Source organism: Podarcis vaucheri (assembly GCF_965113315.1).
Source record: "Podarcis vaucheri genome assembly, chromosome: 8".
Taxonomy (NCBI): domain Eukaryota; kingdom Metazoa; phylum Chordata; class Lepidosauria; order Squamata; family Lacertidae; genus Podarcis; species Podarcis vaucheri.
In genome coordinates, this window is record NC_138766.1 from 55,038,192 (window position 1) to 55,064,480 (window position 26,289).

General features: G+C 38.0%; 1 protein-coding gene across 2 annotated transcripts in view; it reads right to left on the reverse strand.

Annotated features, from left to right (window-relative positions):
- RB1CC1 (RB1 inducible coiled-coil 1) overlaps window positions 1–26,289 on the reverse strand; it is a 51,273-nt gene that overhangs the window by 13,290 nt on the left and 11,694 nt on the right. For both annotated transcript variants that reach the window (XM_082233730.1, XM_082233731.1), the window contains exons 2-16: window positions 25,608–25,726; window positions 24,657–24,786; window positions 23,953–24,079; window positions 23,696–23,866; window positions 21,340–21,542; window positions 19,960–20,395; window positions 18,527–18,697; window positions 13,873–14,057; window positions 13,032–13,218; window positions 12,848–12,929; window positions 12,053–12,114; window positions 11,306–11,409; window positions 10,403–10,529; window positions 6,443–8,349; window positions 160–313 (exon numbers count right to left, since the gene is read on the reverse strand). In XM_082233730.1, the coding sequence (XP_082089856.1) occupies window positions 160–313; window positions 6,443–8,349; window positions 10,403–10,529; window positions 11,306–11,409; window positions 12,053–12,114; window positions 12,848–12,929; window positions 13,032–13,218; window positions 13,873–14,057; window positions 18,527–18,697; window positions 19,960–20,395; window positions 21,340–21,542; window positions 23,696–23,866; window positions 23,953–24,079; window positions 24,657–24,727 (3,987 nt within the window). In that variant the 5' untranslated portion in view covers window positions 24,728–24,786; window positions 25,608–25,726. The remainder of the gene's footprint in view (window positions 1–159; window positions 314–6,442; window positions 8,350–10,402; window positions 10,530–11,305; window positions 11,410–12,052; window positions 12,115–12,847; window positions 12,930–13,031; window positions 13,219–13,872; window positions 14,058–18,526; window positions 18,698–19,959; window positions 20,396–21,339; window positions 21,543–23,695; window positions 23,867–23,952; window positions 24,080–24,656; window positions 24,787–25,607; window positions 25,727–26,289) is intronic.

Below are 26,289 nucleotides of genomic sequence, written 5' to 3' on the forward strand. Positions count from 1 at the left end.
CCTTTGCAAGCTAAAGACATAAGGAAACCATCAAAAGGTCCTGGAATTCTGAGGAATGAGAATTTCTAAGAAGGCTGTGAAAAACAATGGAGCTCCTAGTTACTTTAAAGCATCCTCACAAGTGTATCTAATCTGAAATCTTGAAACAGCCTCGTCTACCTGCTGTTCTGCAGTGAGTGATGTTCGAATGTTTTGCATTTCCTCATTTTTTCTTTTCTCATGTTCTTCAAGCTGCTCCAAAAACTTCACCTTTTCTTCCTGAAGTTTTTCTTGAAGTTCTGCAACTAAGCTTGATGCAGATGATTCAACCGAACTAGGAAAAGGAAAACATTGAATTTAAATGACCAGCCCAGGACGGTACGAACAATCTACAAAGGGAAACCTTAAACCTCAATATCACTTTATCTGGTGTTTCCCTAGTTAAGAAATTCAAAATTCTGACTAGTCAAGGGGAAACATTCCTGATAAATGTATGAAAAAGCTTTTCTTATTTTTTTAAACAAACACAGCAGCAAGATTCTTAGCGCACGGTGTGTTCGCCTTCTTTTGCTTGACTTTGCAGGAGAAAGTTCAGATGTTGTGCAAATAATTGGTGTGTTCATGGAAAGATAGGAGAGTAAAAAAAAACAACCTAAAAATGAAACTAAATCTTGGTTATAGGAGGAACAATAAATTTAGTTTCGATCTAAACTTGCATTAATCCCTATATTACATTATAATGGGATTGCAAAGATGGAATTCACTATCAAGCAATTTGCTGCTCTAAAGTCAGAGAAATTCAAGAGTTAATAGCTGTCTAAATATACCCTACTACAATAGCAGGCATGGGAGCCTTTGTGAATCAGGTACACCACCAGCATTATTAAAATGCAAAATAATCCAGCTACAGACACATCACACAGTGGTCTTGACATGCCACATAGGGAGCACAATGTATATTCTTGTTTTAACAAGGAGATGGGAAAAACTCTGTAAGAAATGGATCTGCTTTCAATACTGTCTTTCTTGAATATTCGCCAAGATTCATTTCTCATGTTAAGACAGCTAAATTATTCTATTTGTAAAGTAACGTATTAAGTAAGTCAACAACTTGGCACTAAGCACATTATGTCTTGATGTGGCCTCACAAACTGGCTTCACCCCCAACAACTGAAAATGTATTATTTTTGCTTTTAAAACTTTGATACCAATGAATGCATTCCACAATCCCCTGAGAATATAATAAAGCTCGATTTTTTTTTAAAAAAAGTTCTAATCTACAAAATAAGGCTGCAGCTCTGTGTTTATTTCCAGATAAGAAACAAAATCCATGTGCCTCCCCTTTCTCCTAATTCCAGGACTTCTGCCAAGGTTACTTTCAAAGAATCTCAGCCTAGCATTATGTTCAAACGAGGAATCCTGGTTAAAAATAAACCCTGCCCTTCCTCCAGCATGCATAGTTCCTTTCCGTCCTCATAACAACTCTGTAAGGTATGTCAGATGGACTCAAGATCTGCCAGGGATCTTGGAAACGGCCTCCTTTCAGTCCTAATCTGACCCTCTAACCAAACAATTGTTCACCACTGTTTGCTTCTAGTGCTTAGCACACCCAGTTGCAGACATGAGAGAAACTGGAAGCTGTATTGTCCCACCACATTCCCACCTGTCCCCCCCCCCTCCTCCAGGCATTCCTGCACCCAACTATATATACATAGGCCCAGATAGGTTAGTCTTTACCTGAACAGTTGCCTGAGCCTGGCTGCTTCTCTTCTTGCTCTCTTTATCCCCAACAATAGCCTTGGACTATCTCTACAGAGCACAGTGCTTTAACCTTCTAAGCAAAGTATTCCAAGGGTTTCCTGGTGATGTTCGTCCCTGATTTTGTTGGTGCACATCCTTGTAGATAGGGACAAATAATCTTTTCCTCTGGCCAAGAGGAGTGGTGAGCAGACAGATACTCAAGGATCTTTGCCATGGGGGCACTGGCTCCACTCAACCATGCCCCCAAAGCTTTGGATTGCCTTTATCCCTAGCAAGCACCCCAGATTACTCCTGCATCAAGTGGTCTACAGTTGTGTACTCTTGGAATGGAGCAAAAGAACAGAGAGTTCTCCCCCCCCCCCAGTAAAAGAGAGAGAGTATAAACAGATATATACAGATTTATATAAAATCAATTCTCCCTTGCATCTATCCTATATCCCTGGACTCTGAACTCACTCTTTGCTGATTAAAAGGCATGGGGTTGCCCATGTGCAGAAAGAATAAGACATTTTCATATCTCCCCCGCCCCCCAACCACCCACATACAGAGGATGACTGCATGAAATTTCACCCTAGATGGAGAAAGCTGGCTCAACTACTAACAAGATCATTGAAGAACGTTCCTGTGGCAGTCCATGGCCCAGACTGCACTATGTGAAAAGTTCCACACAAAGAGAAAAATGCAGGCTGCCTAAAGAAAATCATTATGTCTGACTTGACCTGCATGTAACAGTTTTGAGTAGATAATGTCTTGGATTGCTAGTTTGTTGTTGTTGCTGCTGCTGTGGTTTTAAAAAACCTTTACTTCATTAACCCATAATACTTTAATTTACACGGTCAAAAAGACTTACATTGTCAACAGAAAAAACTTAAATCCATACTAAAACCAACATAAAGTAGATATAAAGTATTAGCTAAAGAACCTTGAAAACAACTAAGTAGTTGATCATTAATAAAGCTATCTTAGACTTACTTTTCATTATTCATGTTGAACAAACTATTGACTCATGGAAGAAAATACTTTGAGTGGAGATGGAGGAAGTCAAAGTCTAGCTAGCTGAGTAGGTCAGAGTTGTTGGGCTAATAATGTCAAGGTTGTGAGTGCAGGGTCCATACGAGTTGGGTGGGGTGGGTGGAAGCCTGTGAGATTTTATTTGGAGTAGAATACGTTGTCCACCTGTGCTGGACTGGGTTACACTTTTCCTTATGGCACATTTTGTAGCTTTGGAGTGCTCTAAGATCTGCCACTTACTTAACAGCCTGTGACATCTGTGGTACAAAGTACCTGAGGCTGCTGCACAATTTTGTGGGTTGTCCAGATACCACTGAATTGTAAGATTTTTCTATGAAAATTAGGGCAATCTGCATTTTAAAAAACAAAGATATATGATCTAATTTTGCATTGGTGGATGTGGGGTTTTTTTGGCATTTCATAAACAAAGCTAAAAAATGAAACTGCCAAGCTTGTCTAATATTTATTTTCAATTAGCATCAATTCATTGTTAATAAACAACTTACAAAACAGGCATTTTTTGCCATGGAAAAATAACCACCCCACATCACTACTGTTGTGAGTGGTGGGACTCCTTGGTGGACAAAGACTGGGTAATTCAAGCTCTAATATCATCCAGTGTGTAAACTACAAGGTGGTGTACATGTGGCTGCAACTGAAGACTACTTGGAGGACCTTGACTATTCCATAATAGATCACCAAGACCATTGAGCAGAATAGATTTATTTGGTTTAAACTAGTTTCCCTAGCTCCACTAAAAAAAACACCAATGCTGACTTAACCTATAAAGCCACACACGGCTTGCAGTCTGAGGAATAGCCTGATCGCATGTGAACATGTTCACTCATCAATATTTTCCTCCAAAGCCCTTCTCTCTATTCCCCCATTAATAAAAAAATTGAAAAGCAGTCAGTGGTATTGCATTTGGTTGTATGGATCATCTGTTTAAAGAAAAAAAACAGTTGAGTTTTCCACTAAGCCAGTAGAAGCCCCTTGTATGAGCCAAAACAGCTTCTTGGATTTGTAGCTCATGTTTTTATTCATTGCAAGCAAATTTTTCTGTCCAGAGAAACTTGGTTGGAAAAAACACACACCTATGCATACACTTCTGTTTCTTCTTCTCCTTCTTCCACTGCCGCCACCCCACATAATCACCATGCTACTAGTGATCACTTGTTGGAAGATCAGCATGCCTGGATTTAGACCCTCAACATCCCCACTCCCTAGGTGATCAACATTAACAAGCCTGATTACTACTTACAGACATATATGTAATTGCTCTTCTATATGCTAGCTAATGAAGCGAACAACAGAAGAGCTCTTTCAGTTGCGGGTAAGCAATTGTACATAGCGCTTTCTTATTTCCTGAGGAATGCCCCTTCAGGCATGAGCACTGCATGTATTCAATGCATGAGCATAAATGTCTAATTTATATAAATTGACTATCATAAATGGTGTAACAGCCATAAAATAAATATAGGACATCATTAGACTGCATGATTTTTAACAACTTATCTTCGCTACTGAAAATTAATAATTATAACAAGCATAAATTCTTGGCTCTATATCACATCACATTTGAAGATGGCCCATGATATTTCATTTGAGGAAAAGAACATAGGTCATATGTACAAAGAACCTATTTAGAACATAATTTTAGTTCAGGCTACTTCTGAACTGTAGAAGTGAATACATTTGCCAGATTTTCAGCATCTTAAGTTTTTCAAATATCTGGGTTTTATTTTTGTTGTGACATTGTAGTCTCCAGTGATCTTCGTAAAGTCACTTCAGGCCTCCCAGAAATAAAATATCAGCTGCTCCACTAATCACTTTACTTATAGAAAAGCTGAAACAGTTACCACTATTATTTTGCAACTATATGCTTCAAAGGGTAGGAAATGAAACCTGAAGTATTTTCTGGAAAAAGTCTGTTACTGCGTTCCATGAATGCAAATTATGCACACTACGAACGTTCTTAGAATCTTATGTTCCAATTTTAACACTGGTCAGTACTTAGAACTGTGCTTAGGTAAACAAACGTATTTTTGTGCCACTTTAAAGACTATTAATATTGCTGTTGTATTCGTTTTCATGAACCAGAGTCTGCCATCTAACTAACATGGCAACCCTTCAGGAACAGTTCACTGTATGGCTCTGTTAGAAGTAACGAGAAACCACAGCTTGTTGCTGAAAAATGGACTGTATTGAGGCTTGGGCTTCTACACTCTCCTCTCCCTACAATTTTCCATTTTAAAATAACAGTGGTTCCCTGTGACATCCAAACTCAAATAAAGGTAGTTTGCTTAAATGACAGCTTGAGAAGCCACAGTTTAACCTTTGCTTATTTTCATTAACCAAAGTTTAAAACAAATTACAGTTCTTAAGAGTTCTGAAGATACTGTTTAAATTTAAACCAGAAGTTTTTGATTTCCTTTTATGGGTAACAAGAGGGGTGGAGAGGGAGAACCAGGCCTATGTGGAGTGTTCAAATTCCATCCATCAATCAAAAGTTCAATTTCACTCTTGGATGGGGCAGCTTCAAAATCTTTTTTAAAAAAACCTAATTCCTAAAAGATATCTGGGGAATAAATGAGTCCTGTGAATAGGAACAAAAACAAGTGCCACGGTTTTTAAGCAGCCCTATAGTTATATTTTAAGAGCACTTTTGTGTAGTATTTTGTCCCTGGTAAACTGCCAGACTGATTTTTAAAAACTCCCCCATGCTGCTTTCCCATTAAAATCAAATTTTAAAAAGCCAGAATCTCAACCGATAAAACTCAGTGACTCTTAAAGCTATTTGTGCGCAGCCAGAAACATTGTTATGAATATCACTTTATGCTGTCAATGACTGATGTTTAAAAACAGAAATATTCTTCCATCATTCACTTAAGGAATTCAGTCTGCTCAGCTTGGACAGATGTATTACTTCCATCTGGCATTCAGTGCAAACTCCCCTTCATGATCAATAAACATTATGAGCTGGATCCAAAGGTTCCCTTTCACTATGTGGAGAATTCCTTTACTAGAAAAATGAGGGATTCTGCCCTATCAATCAAAAAGAATTTTGAATTTAGATGCAACAGTTTTAAAATAATGCACATTGTGCTTAACTAATGCTGCAAGATTGTGTGAAGGTGCTTCTCTTATCCAACAACTTTTCACCCTAGGGGAAAGGTAATTTTTAAATTCTTTCTTACACACAGCTTGTGTTTAACATAGGGACTCCAATTTCATGGGGTGATTGATTGATTTAGGTCCACCTATCCATTGGAAGATAAAAAAGAAAAAATCTACACCCAACAGGAAGATGTGAAAAGCTGTATTAAGGAGGTTTGAATGAAGTCCTCAACTCAGGAGCTTGAACTATCTAAAAAGAAGCAAAAAGGTCAGCATTTTTGCAATCACAATGTATACTTACTAGCTTGAATACAGAAGTTCAATAGAAAAAGAACTACGTGCTCCTGAGCATAAGTCATATAATGATGGAATTAGGGATTGGTTTGAGCGAGGGGAAAGGATAAACATATCTAAGGAGACAAGATGCGTCTGAGCAAGAGCAGGAACCACTAATCCAAGAATAGAGAAAACCTATAGTTTGAGATTGCACTTACTCAACTGACTACAAATTATATTAAGCACTGTTGGTTTATTTTATTTCAAACATTAGAGGGCAACTTAATTCATACAGTACCTCTGATTAACTTGCATCTCTAGTTGCTGGATTTTCCCCAAAAGTTCTTTTTCAACAGCTTCCCTTTGCAATTCAAATTCTTTAAGGGCATTTCGGACTGCATCTTCTTTTTCACAGTTGAGCTTTTGAACAAGCAGTTTCCTGTCCTGTTCATGGTTAGTTAATAGTAGCTCTTTTTCTTCTGCAAACTTACTGATAGTGGCTTCATATTTCTTTTGCTGTTCACACAATACCAAATTTTCTTCTTTTTGCTTTTCTAGGGCACTGACTTCCAATTCTAGCTTACCTTGCAACTCTGTTATTTGTTCTTCCAATCTTTTTTCTGCTTCAAGAGCTTGTTGGTGCAAAGAAGTTACTTTACTTAATTCAGTTCTAAGCAAATTTGTTTCTTCTTCATGCCTATCAATTAATTCTGAAATGCACTGATCTTTCTCAATTGTCATTAAAGTTCTTAGCTCTGCTAGACCCACCTGATATTCATCATTATTAATTTGTATTACATGGTTCAAATTATCAATCTGTTTTCTTAACATTTCAGTTTCCTTGTCAATAAGACTTTTTAGATTATCTTGCTGTTGAGTTTTGTTTTCTTCTAAAAGTATTTTCATTTCATCTGTTTCTGCCTCTTTCAGTGCAAGTTCAACCTCTAATTTGCATCTTAAGTCAGACAGTTCAGAAACCTTGACCTTTAATTCCTCAATCTGTTGTTCTTTCTCATGGACATTTGCAGCATGAGTTTCTTGCATTTGTTCAAGACGGAGTTTATTCTCCTTTTTCAACTCCTCTAAGCAATCATTGTGTTTAGCCATTAGTTCATCAAATTCTTGTGTATGTCTTTCCTGTAGATTGGATTCTAGTTCCTTTAAGTGATCTTGCTCCAAAGTCTGAAGTTCTGCTCTCAGAAGCTGCATTTTTTCATCGTTTTCAGTATGAAGTTTTTTCAAACTCTCCATCACCCTTTCACGTGACTCTCTTAGTTCTTTAATTTCACAACTCTGATTCTTCATTTGACTTTCCAATTCAAGCAATTTTTGCTCCTTTTCATTTTGTAAAAACACAACTGCTTCCTTTTCATTCTTTACTATTGCAAATTCATTATCTTTATCATGCAAAACATCTTCAAGACCTTTTAAGTCACCTTTTAATTTTGTGATCTTTTTTTTGTTCTCTTCACCATCTTCAACTAAAGTATTCATTTTGCTTTCATATTCAGTTTTTACCAATTGCAGCTCTTTCTGGTGTTTATCTTTTAGCGTTTTTTCAAGAGAAAATTTTACTTTTTCTATAATATTCTTTATTTCTATTGAAGTACATTTTAAAGAACTGGAAAGGTCACATTGTTCTTTTTCTACAAATGTTCTAAAATGACAAAGGTCTTCTTTTATGTTTATTAAATTTAACCGAGATTCCTCGGCAACATCTCTACATTTTTCCATATAAACATTTATAGCAGAATTTTCTAAAGCTTCCGCTTTTGCACATATATTTGTATCTTGCATCCGCCTGCTGTCAATTGCATTGATGACTGAGGAATAGAGAGACTCCACCATCATTTCTGGACTTTGAGGATCACTTATCACATTCGGTGACGTTAGGTTTTCTTCTATTATGAACTCATTAACCGCTGACATAAAATCAGATTCTGGACTTTCTGCCAGTGAGTCCAAGTCTAATGACCCTTGCTTAAGGGCTTGTTCAATGCTTGGATGGGCAATCGTTTCAAAATCAAATGTATGAGCATCAATACTGTCTGGAGACAATTCTTCTAAAGGACCTGGGGGGCACACAGGTGGGCACAAAGGACCATGAAGACTGAGTGGTGGAGGAGTTCTAGGAGAGGTAGCAATTGTTGTACTTTCCATCCTTGGTGTAGTGACAGACTGTGGCGAGGCTTGACTGTTGGAAGCCTAGAAGTATAAAACACAGGCCAGAGTTAAAACACTATCGTTCCATAAACATAAACAATTCCTAAGATAGGCCTCGAGCGGGCTCCATACATGCGGCAGGATTTCACATTAGAGAAGCAGGAATTCATAACACCTTATGGCATCTTACTGGCAGCTATAGGTAGCCGAAAGTAAAACCATGGTTAATCCAGGGCACACCAGCAAATCTCATTTGATGCATCTTCTGAAGCTGCCTCATTCTTGCATCCCATCAGAGTTCCTTTCATTCTGTTTCATCCTTACTGTTCCTAGCTTAATTTTTCTCCCCCCCCCTCCACTTTTATATCGTTTCAGAATATTTGAAACGGACAGTATTTTATCTGATAAAACATAAAGGAATTTCTAAACAACTTTTTTCCTGCTTGCATACTTTGGAGAAAATAACCCCCCTTCCAAGCTGTCCCAAAATAAATTGGTATGCTTATGCTCTATTTCTGCATGGATGTGTGTGCATAGTATGCCGAAGTAAAATGGGAACTATTTTTACTTCCTTTCTAAAAAGGGCCTGGAAACTATATGCTTGTTGTACTAAAAATAATTGTTTTTATATGTATTGAGACCTAACATCAAAACCAGTGGGGTTTACTTCTGAGTAGACTTGTAGAAGACTAGGAATTCTAATCTGAGGTAGCCATAATGCTATTTGTGGCAGGGCAGCCTTTATTCTGAATCAGTTAATTGAGAACATTTTTGTCTCTGGCTCCATCGACTACCAACATGCAACCCACAACATTAAAAAAACGTTGCCCACTCCTGTGCTAGAACATTATGTAGTAAACTGGTCATAATTAGTGTATGATACAGGTCCTGAAATACTTGTCAGATGGTAAATTACATTACTCTGAATTACCGGGATTTGCCCGTTTACATGCACTTATAGAAGTACAATTTTATTTAATAAGTGAATCACATAACACAAAGATATGAATGGAATCTAGCCATGATCACGCTCTAATTTCTACCTTAGTTTCTTTCAAGCTGTATCTCCTTAAATTAATTGTTTATTCAGGCTTTATGCTGTGTTGACAAAACAAGGTTCAAAAACTGAGTTCAGAAAAAGCACACTAGAACTAAGAAGTGGATTCTGCTTCATTATCACATTTTCTTTCCATTCAATTAGTATTTTAAAGAAAAATATTTCCAATATTAGCCATGCAAGCCTAATTTAGGCTTGTAGCAAAATGCTTCCCAATTAATATCAATAGTAAATTCCCAAGAAAAAATCCTCTGAGAATCAGAAATATGAACAGAAGCAGCCCCTATAACAATGAACACCAAGATAAATATTTTACAAATTTTCTCCTTGATTTAAGTCTCTCCATATGTTACCTTTCTAAGAAGGGTGGTGTAATAAACAATCAAAGGACGGACCCCTGATGAGGTGACAAGCTCACGGATTTGCAACAGATGCTTTCAGAAATACATAACTGACACTTAACTATGTTTAAACCTGAAACGTTTTGTGATTAAGTATGTTACTTCAAATAAATGTTGTGACTAAGAGGTCCTAGGTACTTCAGAAACCCAACATTTAAGCACCACAAAATATATTTGGAGGTTAGGGAAAGCAACTTTTAGCTGACTGTTCCAGTATGTCCAATAAGTTGTGTTAACTTTACAAAAAACAGGAAAGCATTTAAAAAGGTCTGTTGTTTGGCAAAATGCCAAGATTTAAAGGATCAAACCCTCCTAGTTTCTCAATCAAAAATTTTAGGGCAGTTGACTGCGATATTATATAAAGTATGGGCAATAAGCTGCCAACTGCAGGCAGTTTGCCTTCTTGTAGAGAGAAGAGACACTCCACAAGAAAAATCTACTGAAACTTGGGTACTCTCAGGAAAGGCCGGGGAACTGAGAAGCAACTTTTTTTTGTTCTTGTTCACAAAATACATTTCTCAGAAATATTCCTCACCGATTCACTTCACAACTTAGTTAATTTCTAAGTAATTGTGTTTAGGATTGGCATTCAACAATTTACCCATATATAAAAGTCACACATATAATACAATGGTACCTTTTGTTCATTCAGCAGATCTGTAATGGTCTGTGACATTTCATCCAAACTTTGTGCTGCTTTGACCAGATTATGTAGAGCAAGTACATGCTGGTGGAGAGGTTCGAAATCACAAAGTATAGGAACCCTTAAAAATACGGAGTAATTAACACAGATTACATTAAACAGATATTAACAGATGACAAGTGTTAACTGCATTTAAGAATATTTATATATAAAAATATACCACTTAGCATATTCAAAATCTTTAAGTAGTTTAGCGGTCGTGGGGTTGGGTGAGTCCCACGTTGGGCAAACATTGCAAGGGCTTTGGACTAGATGACCCTCGTGATCCCTTCCAATTCTACAGTTCTATGATTCTATGATTTGCATAAAACAACACAATATTCAACAAAATTTCCAAACTCTAAGTTAAAAATGACAAAACACAACTGTATTATCACAGATAAAACCAAACCATGCACAAAACAAAAATATACATAAAAATCAAGAGCCAAGAGTCCCAAAAGCCTGGGAAGACATTTTAAAGATGTTTAAAAGTTCACAACTGTCTCTGTCTTACCAGTTATTCAAAGGAGGGCAATCCTGTGCTATCATGAAAAGTCCTGCTGCCACAAAAGTGTTCAGTTTGAACCCTAACTGCTAAAGATCAGGGATTCTAATACATAGCCTCTAAAACTAGGTCACCAAACCATACAAATACCTGGCCAAAGGAAATAAATGAATACTATAAAGCAAGGCTAGCTATGGCAGATATTATTTTTTTCTCTGAGCCACCTTACTACAATTTTACTAGTTTATTGTTATGGGAACCACTGCCAATCTACTACAAATTGCCCAGAGATCTAGCAATAGATCCCAATCTATTTTCTGCTTGCCCACATGCTTAGGAACTCATTTTACCTGAGTAATGGTTGGACTTCTGAAGGACAAAAGGACTGCAAAAATTGCAGATCAGATAATGAGATATCAGGAAGTTCACCATCAAACCTGCGAGGTTTTCGGGTCTGTATGTAAAACAAATCAATGAGAACATGATAAATAGCAAAATAGATTGGACAACTGAGATATGTTTTAAGCCCGTAAATAAAGACCATTGAGATATATTTTAATTTCCATTTATCAGTTGAAAGACTGTGCAAGGAGCTTGAACGTCTCCTAATCACTAAAACAGCTGCAGCTGAAAGTAGGAACATCTGAGGCTTGTAAACAAATCTACAAAAGTAGCTTGCCCACAAATAAATTTGTTAAACAAATGACCAGATATTTCTAAGAAAATAGTATTCAAGGTTTGAGAAGCTTCCCAACCTGGTTGCTTCTTCTGTGCCTCAGACAGGGTAGAGACTATTTATAAGCCTGAAATATTTGTCTACACTTTTATATGAAAATATACACAGAAATGGTTACACTGGATGAAAGATAACTAATCTATGCTACCAGAGCAATTATTCTAGGGAAAGTATAATATTAAATCAAGAGGCAGAGTAATCATTCTATGCCACCAAGAATCTAAATACCCCCTTCTTCACAAGCCAGTTAATACAAAAAGTAGCTACACACTTCCTTCTAAATTCAAATTATACTAATTCCTCAAAGTGTTTGGGAAAAGCCAAAAGTCTTCATTAAAAATAAAAAGTATGGTATACTCACACAAAAGGATGGGGGCCAGGCATCAAGTCCCCTGAACAAACGATTTCTTAGAAAAGATTTCCCTGTTCAGAGAAATAAATATTATTTCATTTATTCACATATGTGTATGTCTCTATGTGTGTGTGTACACACAACAAAACAAACAACAATGGGGGAGGATTTTTTTTTTTTTGGGGGGGGGGAGTAATGAGCCCAATGCATTTCCCAACAGTTCTTTCTCAGGACACTATTAAGAGGAACAATATAGAACTACATTGCAAGTTATTTGTGCAAATTTAACAGGGACAATTTCCTTTTATTTTTTCCATGTATACCTATAGATCTCCTTTTTTCAACTTTTACATGAAAGGTAATTTCATTGTATAATTCAGGTGAGGGGTGGGAGAGAAGGTCCAAGGGCAGCTGTGAAGAATCTTTGGCCCTCCGGGTGTTGCTGAACTACAATTTCCATCTGCCCCAGCAAGCATGACCAAAAGTGATGCAAGCTGTAGTTCAGCCACAGATGGAGGCCCACAGGTTCCTCACACCTGGCCTAGGGCAATAAAGCAAAGGGAAGAAAGGAAAGAGAAGGGATGGTGGTAGTTTTCAAAAGCAACCCCCCCCCCAATGATCTAGTTTTTATCTGCACACAACTAGTTCAACATAAGGAAACAGCCACAAAATGCTGCAATTTAAAATAGTCTTTACATGGTAGCCACAATGCATGACCTAATTATTATTCAGAGATAAAAGTGGTGTGTGTATCAATATTACAGGTTTAAGAATGAGAGAGAGAGAGAAAAAAAAAATACTTACTAAATAACTTTCCAAAAGATTCCCTTTTGGCCTTTTCTGCATCATAAAGATGTTTCCCATCTTTTATTAAAGCAGCAGCCCACTATAAGAAAAAATATATATTTATATTAAACATACATACACAGTCATGTTCCCTCCTCTAGTCTTCAATCTGAGATCTAGGTCCTGTACTCAAGTTGCTTACCTCCCTGTAGTGTTTTACAAACATCTTTCTCCTTACAACTTCAACAACAGCCAAGCAGTACATCTGAGGGACATTACTAAGCTTTTCTACAATCTTCACTCTTTCTAGCAGCTCTGTTACGAGACGAAGCAACGCTTGAAGTTTCTCTCCGTCCTGGTCAGCATGAAGCATTACAAAGCAGCACCACCTATGGAATACAAAGTTTCACTGTAGCATACTGAATTGTTAAGAGCAATAAAATTTCTCCACCAAATGCTTCTACCAGAACTTCTGTTTCCAGAATTGTATCAGTTTGCTCATTTGTAAACAAAAGAGAAGTTCTCTGTTCATTTTCTGCCAAAAACCAGAATATAATACAGAATGCCAAAAACCATCTCTACAAATCTACCTATATTTGCTTATACGGCATATTGGTCAAGCTTCAATGGCATGGTAAAAATACAAAAACAAAACACGAGATTCTCATACAGTTGATTTAGGCATCGCGTACCAAGTTCAAGATCCCAGAACTGTCCCAATAAGTCACATTAACACAATTAAATCTAAATTCAGGTTTGACTGTCGGATATGAACTAAATATCTTTCTTGCACAAGACTAAAAGCAAGCCCCCACCCAAAAAGAGATGAGCGAACTTTACAGATATCTCCAATCTTAGCACCTAGTACTTAGCAGGCCATTTAGTTACTGACCATTACAAAGTGGAGGCTTCCCATCCCTGCATAAAAACATAATTTTAGAAGCGTTGCATGCATGACAGGCTGGTGACAAAAAAACAAAAAACAAAACAAAACAAAACAAAACATGGTTGAGGAGCATATAGACTACAGCAGCATCACTTACTTCAGCCGGACTTGTAGATTATTTGCAAGTTCTTGTTTGGCAGTAGTACATTTCTGTTTAATATCTAAAAGTTTCCGGTGGTTAGTTAACATAATCATCAATTGATTTGCATGACTCAAGCATAAATCAGGTAATACAGAAGGATCTTTCAAGTTCTCTGCTCTCTTCTGATTAGCCAAAAATCCCTATAAGAAAACAGATTTAAAATTCATTGTTATGGCAAGATATGAAAACAAAAGCAGGACAAAAACACTGCCCTTTATAAGACATCTGAAGGCAGCCCTGTTTAGGGAAGCTTTTAATGTTTAATAGACTATTGTATTTTAATATTTTGTTGGAAGCCGCCCAGAGTGGCTGGGGAAACCCAGCCAGATGGGTAGGATATAAATAATATATTATTATTATTATTATTATTATTATTATTATTATTATGCGTGGTCTTCACAGCACATCACTTAATTATAATACATCTTAATGCTCCCTGATAGCCCAGATCCATGCATATACCAAAACCAAGCTAAACAGTGTTAGTTATTTGAGCTGTCACGTTTAAAACAAGATATTGTGCATTTTATAAAAAAACACAATTCAACAGACAAAGTAGGACTCGAACCAACGGCTTCAAGTTACAAGAAAGGAGATTCCGACTAAACTTTCTGCTGGTAAAAGCTGTTTGACAGTGGAACAGATCCCCTCGGAAAGTGGTGGACTCTCTTTCCTTGGAGGTTTTTAAGCAGAGGTTGGATGGCCATCAGTCATGGTTGCTTTTGTTGAGATTCCTGCATTGCAGGGGGTTGAACTAGATGACCCTTGGGATCCCTTCCAACTCTACAATTGTCTATTTCTATGAGCTTGATGTTTCATTTGTAACCCATGATGGGTGGTATAAAAATGGAAATTAATACATATTTATTTATCTTGTCAAATGTTCTGCGCCAGCTTCATATACACAAACCAAGGACAAGAACACTATTCAGATCATTTAGTACTCCATGCAAAATGGGCACAATCTTCTGCAAACCATAACTTAATTACTGGCCTAGAGTAAAAAACCTTATTTGTTAAAACCTACTTATATAACTGCATGACATTAAAATAGAACATCTGTCAACAAGACTAACAAACCATACTATTCTGTCACGCAAACTGCTAATTTTAAAACATATTTTTCCTACTGTTTCAAGGACCTTGCTCCATTTTAGTGAATTATTACTAAAAGAGTTTCAATTATGTTTTTACTTCTGCTACAGGGCAATCTTATGCCTACTCAGAAATAACCCCCTTGAGTTCAATGGTAGTCCCAGGTAAGCATGTACAGGATTGTAGACACAGCTATATAATGAAATTGCAAACTACAAAAATTCTGCATCTTATTTACATGAAGTAGCTTTTAAAAAAATAATAATGATCCATGGTTAGCTTTGAAGGTAGCCAACAATAAAAATTTTAAACCACAAAACAATAAAAGCAACAAGAATAAGACTGTCCATTAAAAACTAAGGAAAATATGATTGTCTTCTTTTAGTGCCAAAAGGTAGTGAAGTGGGCAGTAATGAAATGTTTAAGGAAAACATTGCACCATCAAGTGGGAGTCGCCACTGAAAAAATACATTGGACAGCTAGTAAACATGTGGAACTACATATGAAATCATTTTATATTTATGAGGTGAAGCTGAATATTTGTCTTCAATAATTATGTCCCACATAGTGATTTCAATTAACACAAATAGTGGCTGTTGAAAGCTACACACAGAGTGTGTCAGCTGTGGACACAGCTGTCAATGGCAGGATTGCTAGCACATAACCAGCTGATCGTTTGACTCCTTCAGAACTTCAGATGTCTCTACATAAATATGGGAAAAGGCATTGTATTCTACATATAAAAATGGCTGGATTTTGAATAAAATATAGCTCTTTATATTCATAATACAAAGATTTCAAAGAAAAGCAAACAATCAACACTGTATTCTTTCTAGCAACAGGCTTCAACCTTTTTATTTGCCCAGGGATTTTAAATTGCTGTACTTTTAACTGGCTGAATACAGTGGTACCTTGCAAGACGAATGAGTTTTTCGTTTTTTGAGTTGCTTCGCAAGGCGAAAACGCCTTGCAAGTTTGTTTCCTTTTTCTTAAAACCGTTAATACCCAGGGAAACCGTGCTTCGCAAGACGAAAAATTCACAAGACGAAAAAACTCGCAGAACAAATTAATTTCGTCTTGTGAGGGACCACTGTAGTTTATTCCTCTCTATTTTCCTATATTTTTGTTTCACGACTTTTAAGTTTATTTCAATATTGCATTTAATTTTTATGTATGCCACCTGAAAGGCATTTTCAGATAAAAGATGTGATATATGCATTATTGAAATAAACACAACCAAATGAAAGTAACAAAATGAAAGGAAGTAGCACAAACATCTCTTCAGCTTTACATTTGATTTAGGAGTTGAGCGGAAGTAGCCTTATTATGCATTGCCACCTACTGACCATATTGATGAAAATCTAATGGATGAATTTATTTATAAAATCAAGAACTTATTTTTATTTTCACTCTATGTCATGCACAACACACACAGCTATGTGGAAAATTAAAATAATATTGCCAGCATTTATTAATGGATCCCAGTTCCACAAACAGGATCCAATCCAGTTCACAACCAATTGTTCTCCCTGCTTTGAGGCAGCAGCTTCAACACACCCTCCTCTCACAATAAACCTATGTGGCTCAGGGTCACTGTGACAGAGAAATGTTTATTGAAGAGTAAAATCAGGTAGCTTAAAGCAAGCAATTAATTACTGTTGCTGCAGGAGCAACAGAGTTGGGGGTTATGGGAGTGAGAAACTCGAATCCCAATTGTGCTATAATATTGTAACCTGCCCTGGGAACTTAGGGTGAAGGACACGAAATAAACAAAATAAATAATGGCAACAGTGCTGGAGCCTGCTTCACTTCCAAGAAAGAGAAATGCAGAGAACTGGAGCCACAGCATGCTTTACAGCAGGGGCACATGGCACCGTCAACAGATCTTTATCCACAAATCTCAGTGACTAGGATACAGGAGGAAGAGGTGACTTCTCATATACCCTTGTCCAGAACTGTAAAGGCTTTTTACACCAGTAATAAGAACTTGAATGTAGCTCAGTAGCAAATTGGCAGCCAGAGCAATACTTTCAACAGAAGCTTTATACGTTGCCTCGAAAAGCTACCATGCAACAGCCTTTTTATACTAGCAGCAACTCTAGATGAAATTGAAGGACAGCCCCATTTAAAGTGGACTATCGATCTAATAGTGCCATTGTGTGTACCACTGTCACCAAACTACCCTTGTCCAGAAATGGCTGCAGCTGGTGTTATTAGCTGAAACTGGTAAAAGGCATTTCTAGATGCTTGTGCTTCCACTGGCAATGCTGAATCAAGGATCAACCCCCCATGTTATGCACCTGTTCATTCAGAGGGAGTGCAACCCCATCCAGAAGAGGCAACGGACCAGTTTTCATATCCAGTATCCACTCACACACAGGGCCTCTATCTTTGATGGTGTTTCATTTCAGTTTGCTGTTCCTCAATCCATTAACTGTTTCAGGACTTCCACAGCACCTCTTGATTCAGATGTTACCGAGAAATAGAGCTGTGCTTCAATACTTCCTAATGACATTTGATCCCACTGGCGCCTTATACCATGGAACTGCCAGGGGACTGAAAGGCATCACCCAATGCTACCTTCTGCAAAGAAGCACTCCCTACTCCTAAACCCACAGTGGTGATCTGGTGGTATCAAAGGCCATCAAGAGATCTAACAAAATCAAGAGTGTAACCCATCCCCACCCCGGTTTCTCTCTCATGTGACTAGAGCTGGTTTGGTCCCCAAGCAGGCCTGAATAAAGCCTGGAACTGGCCTACAAAATCTGTCTCATTCATGAGTGCCTGGAGTTACTCTGCCTCCACCCGAGATGTTGAGACCCATTTTGCTGCTTAAGGTGAAACAAGAAGTACCTTTACCTGCCTAGCTTCTCTCACTGCCGCTTCTCTGCCAGCCCTGACCCTGACACATATTTTGGGGGAGATCTCACTGAATCACGTGAGATCTTGCACACTCACAAGATCTCATGTTATTTTAGCCAATACAATGGTACCTCCAGTTGCGGACAGGATCCGTTCCAGAGCTCTGGTCGGATCCCAAGGTTTCCACAACTGGAGGGACCACTTCTGCGCATGCACGTGCGGCGAAACCCAGAAAAATACTTCTGGGTTTGCCACATTCGCATCCTGAAGGATATGCAACCTGAGATGTGTGTATCCAGAGGTACCACTGCATCAGTACAGATGTGGCAGGGCAGCTATGGGGCTCTGCCTTGGGGGCTTCTGTCACCTGAGGCAGCCACCTCAGTTTGCCTAAAGGCACAGCCAGCTCTGCTCCCCTCTTCATCACCTTTCAAAAGACAGCTGTGTCTTCCATCAGAAGGCTACCTTCCAAATGCATGTTCTGATAAAATACAGCACATTTCCTAGCCTCGGTTGCACTAATCTTGGGCTTAATACTAAATTATAAAATTGTGATACTTTAAAAATAGTGACATTATTGGGGGGGGGGGATACAGTAGCCTTGGGAAACAATATCATCCACCTGCCACTCACATAAAAACTGAGTCATTACCTGAGCAAGTTCTTTTTGTTCATTTACCAGTCTGCTACAGCTAGCTATCATCTGGTCCAATGCATAAAGCCTGTCCTCAAGTCCCTTAATGGCTTTCATGTTCTGATTATCTAATTTGGCAATTGTTTGTCGACAGTCTGCCAAAAAGGGCTGAATAATCCTTGGATCGAGCTGAAAAACAAAAAGGCAGTTGACATGAATAACCACTTTTTGTGCAAAAAAATACTATCAATGGATCATGGAAAGATAATTTCACATATGTAACTTTAGAAACCAAAAGCTTGAAAGATTTTAAACTGCAGATGAAAATGTCATCTCTAATATTAGTTCTTTAAACCTTCTGATTAACAACACAATCCAAATGCATGTTTACTTGGAAGCAAGTCTCACTATGCTCAGTGGAGCTTACTCCCAAGAAAATGTGCACAGGATTGCAGCTTGTTTCGTTTGAACAAAAAAAGTCTCCAAAATATGCTTCTTTTGGTCTTTTTTCTTAAATCAGGCCTCTAAAGCTTTCAAGCCCATGTACCATGTATCCATCAGGTATGTGCATTGTTCAGACGAATCTGAACTGAATTGGGCAGATTATGAGAGATTTGGGACTTGTCCAAGGTAAAGTGGGCTCCCTCTGAAACAATTCCATTTCAATCTGGTTTCAGGAAGAAGACTACTCTGGTCACTTTGGTGGACGATCTTTGCTGGGAACTAAATAGAGAGAGTACCATCCCTGTTGGTTCTCGCAGACCTCTTAGAAGTTTCAGATACCATCACTTACAAAGTGCTTATGGACTGCTAGATGGAGTGGGACCATTTTGCAGTGGCTCCAGTCCTTCCTAGATGGAAGATTTCAGAAGGTAGTCCTGGGGACACTTGCTTAATGCCTACGATATCCCACAAGTTTCTATTCTGACCCCAATCTACTTTTTAAAAAAAGAAATGCTAACAATGGGAGAGCCTCTTTTCCCATAAAAGAGTCTTAAAATATATTTCAGATTTAACATCATGGGCATATTGTGATAACTTAGTCAATTCTGAAGTGGACCCAAGGCTCATTTCCATTTTCTAACAATGACAATAGCAGCAAGTGGCCACCCCTAGCCTCTCAGAAGATGACTGGCTGCTGATACAAGGAAAAGGATATTTGTTCATTACAATTCCCATAGGGAGTGACCATGTTAGAGTGAAAACAATATCATTCATGAACAGTGGGAACCTCGCTCAAACCACAACCACAAACCACAGCAAGATCATCAAGCAATGTAGGAGTAAGAAAGAGGATTGTACAACTATTATTAAAATGTGATTCATAACTCCTGGTAAGAACATCTCACTGTATTCCTATGAAGAATGCTTAAACTTGTAGCAAGCTGGAAAGCCAGAACGCAAAAATATTAGAAGAGAACCCAATGGCATTATTTGAGGCATTAACTTACTCTGCTCATGGAATCAAAACATTTTCTGACCAAGGATTCTACATCATTAGGTCTATCTTGAACATTTATCCAGTCTAAAAGTGAGACATTGAAAGAAGGCAGATCAGTCTCCTTAAGTTCCACTGAAGCATCACTGTCCTGAACAGAAGGATTTTGACTGGCTTGGCTGTTTTCATCCACTTTTTCGGAGGGTGTGCCATCTGGGATTGCATGCTCTACCGATTTGCAAAATGATGCTAACAGCGATTGTTTGTTCATTTTAAGCATGTCAGGAGAAAGTGCCACTTCAGCTGACTTCTCATTCTCAGTGTCTTCACTTTCTGTCCAACCACGTTCAGCAGAAGAATCTAGTCGTTCTAAACATTCCCGGTAACTGTGTCTGGTTAAGCTTTCCAAGAGTGGGATCTTGGCCATTATCGAAACAGCAGCCCCTAAGCTTGAGAAAAGAACACACACACAAATCTATTAAGTACAAAGAAACTGAGGTATAGTGGCAAACATAATTTAAAAATATGCTCTCAAACGTGTCCTCAATACAATTTAATACTCAAGTCTTCAACTTTTTCCAATTAAGAAATGCTTCCTTATAAAATTAAATATTCAAACCTATTCTGAATTGGACTATGACTTGAGCCTTATTCGGATGTTCATTAATTGTATCCATGGAGGGGTTGCAGTGACCCTGCTCTCTCCACTCAACCATCCAACATTATGAAGGAAAGTCTGACGGGGAACTGTAACTGCCTCCAGCTGAATGTGGGTACAGTCTCCCATGTGACTGAGAACCCTCTGTAACTGGGGTTTGCTGAATGTGATTACAAGCCCCTTTCAGAAAGGGCAGCAGGGAAGGGGCAGGGCTGGCACATACAACCCTGTGGGTACTCCATGGACTCAATTCCTAAATTCTTGAATAGGATTATTTTTTACTAGAGCTAAAACTTTTACGTATGCATGTGCAACACTATTTAGCAAATGGTTTCAGATGAGCCAGTGTAGTGTGATGGTTCGAGTGTTGGACTACTCCTTAACTGTGAAGCTCCCTGGGTGTCCTTGAGCCAGTCACAGTCTTGCATTGGAGTGTTGAAGAAAAAAAGGTTAGGAAAACTTACATTTTTTTTTTACAGTGCAATCCCAGTATATATCTACTCAAAAGTAAGAATTCAGTGAGATTTAAGTTTGGGTTTATAGCCTTAACTCCAAAATTAAACCTCTATAAATAATACCATTAGCACTATTTATTATTTCAATTAGTGCAAAGACACTGGAACTGGATTAAATTTAATTTACTGTAAATGTAAAAAAACTCCATAAAACCTTAGTTTTCAGTAAAGCGACAATGCAGAGGTAGCTTCTTACTGAGGAGTCTAATGGCAAACCTACTGTGTAAGTTTCAGCTTAATATCATCTATGGACTGCAGGTAACTTGAATATGCATTTTCAAACTTGAAAAGCAGCTTTTGGTAAGAATATGTGCAATCTTCCAAATTTGCCATTATGGCAGCCCAGCCTTGGTGCTGAAGATGTTCGTCATGGACTAGGCCTTCACAGAAGGAACAAAGTTTCTTGGCAATCTCATACATTTCCTGTACAAAAACAACATAAACGTTAACGTGTTAGTGCTCCAGACATACATATCAACTTGTTGCAAAACATGATGCAAAAAACTCTGACATTTTCAAGTTAAGATATATGAAACACTAAAAGCATTTATTAGATATTCCTTAGGAGGGAAATGATTCACTGGTGCAAAGACAAGATGTGCAGTAGAAGGCCCTGCAAAAGGAATCTGAGTGAGGGTAGTTGTCCTGGAAGGCTCAGAACAACACAGGCTCAAATGCCTCACCCCCTGCAGATCACTCGTCTGCCTTTTTTAACTAACAAGGTGATATGCTGTGCAGTTTCCAAAGCCAGCCAACACATAGGCACTGCATGTTTTGTTAATATGCAAGAAAGCATCTAGCAAGAGCAAGAGAAAAATCTCCTCCAGCTTATGCTCCAGCTTTTTTAGATATTCCCAAGTCCTGGCTAGGTGCCAATAAGCACTTCCTACCTACTTCCAGACTGTGTAAAACGCCAAGATCCTCTCTGATTGGCCCTCATCAGTACATCAATAACACCCAGTACTACTTTTCCATAGCATGTGAATCAGGTGTGGTGCTGCTGAAGTGAGCTGGGTGAGGGTCAATAAACTAAGTTTGACTTCTGCTATGATGTTAGTTCTGGGTAAGCACCTGTCCCTTGGAATGCACTTCCAGCGAACATCAGATAAGCACCTATTACATTGGTATTTAGGCACCTGTCAAAATCTATTCACTTCTGTCCGAGGGGTGATCCACCGATGTTGATGTATTCATCAGTTGATGTATTAGTCAGATATACTGACCTGTAATTTATTTTGTATTTGTTTTCCGAATGAAATTTCATTCACTTCATGCTGTTGATTGCTAAATTTATTTCCTAATGTTGGTGGCAAAAATTTTTGGAAATAAAACCAACTAACTTCATTAAATATGATAACTTATCATCTTTTCAAAGAGCTCAGGGTCACTGAATGAAGGTGACCAGCAGCAGGCTCAGGACTAACTAGCAAGAAGAAGTACATTTTCCTATAGTAAATGAAGTTTATGAAATTCATTGTCACAGAATATAATGAATGCTAGGGTTAAATAAATGTTGGCAGGACAAATTGCTTTGTTCAGAGGTAGCATAACTTTGATTACTAGCTGTTAGGGAGAAACATGATATGGCTATGAAGGAGCATAGGAAACTCCACCAGACTATTTGTCCATCTAACCCAGTAGTTACTTTGACTTGGAGAGGCTACCCAGGATTTCAGAAAGTGTTTTCCCAACCTCCTGCTAGGTGATCTTTTAACTGAAGATGCCACACATTTAACCTGGAATCTTCTGCAGAAACTGAGCTATCAAATCACCCTTGTCCATCACATGCTACTTATTAAGCTTCTTTGAAACATCTGGCTGACCACTTTTTGATGCACTTTTGGAATGTACTGGATCCCACAGTATCAAAGGATTTATCCACCCAATCAAGGCAAAATGAAATCTGTTCTTAACAAACCATCTAAAATACCTAATTGTAATCATATTTATTCCATAAGATTTATATGCCAACTTTTAAAAAAGCCTCAAAGCATTTTACAGAAAGTTATGAAAACCCATGTAGTTTTCATGCAACACACATATCTATTTGCACGTCCATAAATAGCATAAAGTGCATTTGCATCAGAAATACCACTTATATTGCAAACATGTTGGTGGTCTTCCGTTCAAAGAAAATGTAATTTTGAAAAATACTCAAGAGAAAATGGTACTACTAAAGGTAGGTGCAAATGCAATGTTTTCTGGGCATTTACCAAGATTCTAAAAAGTTTTAAAACAGTCTATGGGATCACACATTTCTGTTTCATGCCACAATCCCTTCCTTATTCCACACCAGTTCACCCTGCCATACCATACCAGCCCTCTTTATCATTACTTCTAACCTCCTACAAACGGAGGACATTTCAAAACTTGTTTACAGACTCCTGGATTAATCCAGTATGTCAAAATCCAAAAGATACTATTCCATCCCCACAAAATGAAACAGAAGAGTACCAAAAGTAAAACTTTGTACCATGAAAGCAGCAACATGTCCAGCTTGCTTCAATTTGAGAGTGTTTACTGAGTGCTCAATGCTTTAACACAGCCCAATTGTTAAAGGGTCTGAAATTGCTTACCACAGCAAGCTGTGTCCGTGAAGCTACCGTGTGAAAAACTGCAGGCATCATAAGAGATTCTTCCACTTTTAATTCCATCTCATTTTCTGCTGAAAATGTTGTTTTTGGAATAGCTGGAGGACGTTCACACAAGATCATTTCTTTGTTGAAGAGAAAAATTGGGTTTGTATCCTGTGTTAAGATAAGAAGTATTACTTTCTTCTCCTTCCAGACTTTTTTTTAAAAATGAAATAATGGAAAGAGAAGTGAATATTTACCGTTCCAGCACTATAACTACAGACTTTCCTGTCAGCTGCCATACACTCTCCTCCATTGACAACCAATACTTGATGTTGAATAGCGATCTTGTATTTAGTTTGGATAGCTTGTTTAAGGTCTGCCACACTGATTAAAATGACAAAAAAAGTTTCAGTATCTTCCTTAAGAATTATACATTTACAGAGTACTCTAAATGTTGAAGACTTAATATAGATAATGCCAAAGTTCCATTATTAAACTGTTACTTCCTACACTAGGACAATGATAGAGGCTAGGAGTAACTGCCCTTTGTCAATCCATCACTAGTGGCATTTTATATGAGAAACCATCCCAACTGTCTAAGGACAGAACAGGCAACTTAACACTGCAGCCCTGCAGCCCTGCTGCAGTGACCATGCCATATATCCAGCACAAGCTCTCTTAATTTAGAGTGACTGGCAAAGGAGGAAGGATCTCAAACAAGGACAAAGGGGGTGAGGTCCAGCAAGGTTCATGTAATGCCACAAAAACCACATTAATAAGAGAGTATTTATTAAATTCTCTAAATGTCTCAGAAAAGCTGGAACACTAAAGGTTCATTCTAATAGCAGTTTTGCTTTAACTCTCACTCCCAAGCAAAACACATACTGTGAATCAAGAAATGACTTTGCTACGAACAGTCCAGCAACAGACTCCTCACAGAAGACCAGAAGGATTTACTTACTTCTGTACGGCAAGTTCTGTGTCAAAGGTAAGGGTGGTTCCAGTGTTGACCAGAAATACATATAACTTCATGGTGACTTCTTTAGGATCCGGAAGCTTATAGCTTCAACTCTGTTATTATTATTTAAAAGCTGAAAAGAAACCCAAGTATCAGCTTAATAATAACACATAAAAATTATTTTCAAATTAAAGGTTTTCAGTGTCAACACTTGAGGCACATTCATAGTAGGAAATCCTAACATATAGCTATGAACTGATGCTGCAGCAGTTCAAGGACATAAGAGAATCATTCCATGACAGCATATGTATGTGTGGTAGCCTTTAGCAGGGGTTGATTTGCTGTGATTTGTTGATTTGGGGGAGGTCAGAAGCAACTGTGTCAGTGACCACCCCATGGCTATTAGTAACCAAGGTATGGTAACATGATACAGGGTATCACTGTATTACTAGTCTATTCTGCCTCTTTCAACCATCTCTTGCATGCGTGCCCTCCCCCCCCCCCACAAAGATCCTAAACACAAGGAGACTGACACTCCGTAACATCCTGAGAATTCCAAATTTTTCACACATACTTTTTCATGAATTTTTGCAAAGGAACTAGGAAACAGGCTGCTTTACTAGCCTACTGTATAATGGTAATCTGTACATTTATTGCTTCACTCACTTTTGCCTCTAGCCCCAACCATCACTGGCAACAAAGGTTCTGCACCCAGATAGGCTATATTTTTAAGACTTTAGAGGAATTGTTTACATAACTGCTAGAATTACTTCAGTGCCTGGATGTTCAGGAGGAATCATTATAATATATTAATTAAAAGATCAAAACCCGGCGACTTTAATTTGTTTACGATGACACCAATCACTTAGCAACAAATTCTCAAAAAAAAATGTAGCAAATAATTTGTTATGAGTTTAAACTTGAAATATTTGCTCTCCGGGATGAAACAGTTACCTTCAGGCACTGCATGGAGGTTCCACTGTCTTTAACAGCTGGGTTGCAAAACCACCTATTTTCCTCATTTGACTTTGGCAAGAGAATGAAGTTTCTATTAAACACAGAGCATCAAAGACCTAAAAAGTAATGGGGGGTGAGAGAGAATGAAGGGCGAATATTTGTGCAACAGGAAACAAGTTAACAATGACTATTCAAATGTTCATGACAATGCTGCACTTCAAAAACTACTATTAAAGCACTTTTTCATGCCAATTGTATACTCTGTACTAAACAGAACAAAAAACAAAATTGCCATAGAAGGTTTACAATAAACATTAGGTGGGGGAAACTAGGTGATTGTAGAGAAAAGAAATGTAAGACTGATTAATACTGAAAAATCTCATTTAAATTATTTCTGTACAGCATGAACACAACAATTTCATCTAAGCTGAAACAGAAAACTCAGACTCATGAATACCACCAGCTCACACATATCTATGATAGTAATTTGGTGTATAGTGGGATAGCTCAGTCAGTAGAGCATGCAACTCTTAATCTCAGCTCTGTGGGTTTGAGCTCCACATTGGACAAAAGATTTCTGCATTGCAGGGGTTGGGCTAGATGACCCTTGGGGTCCAACTCTACAGTTCTATGATTCTAAGAAGGAGAAAAAGCAGCTGTTCTGTAATTTACAAACGCT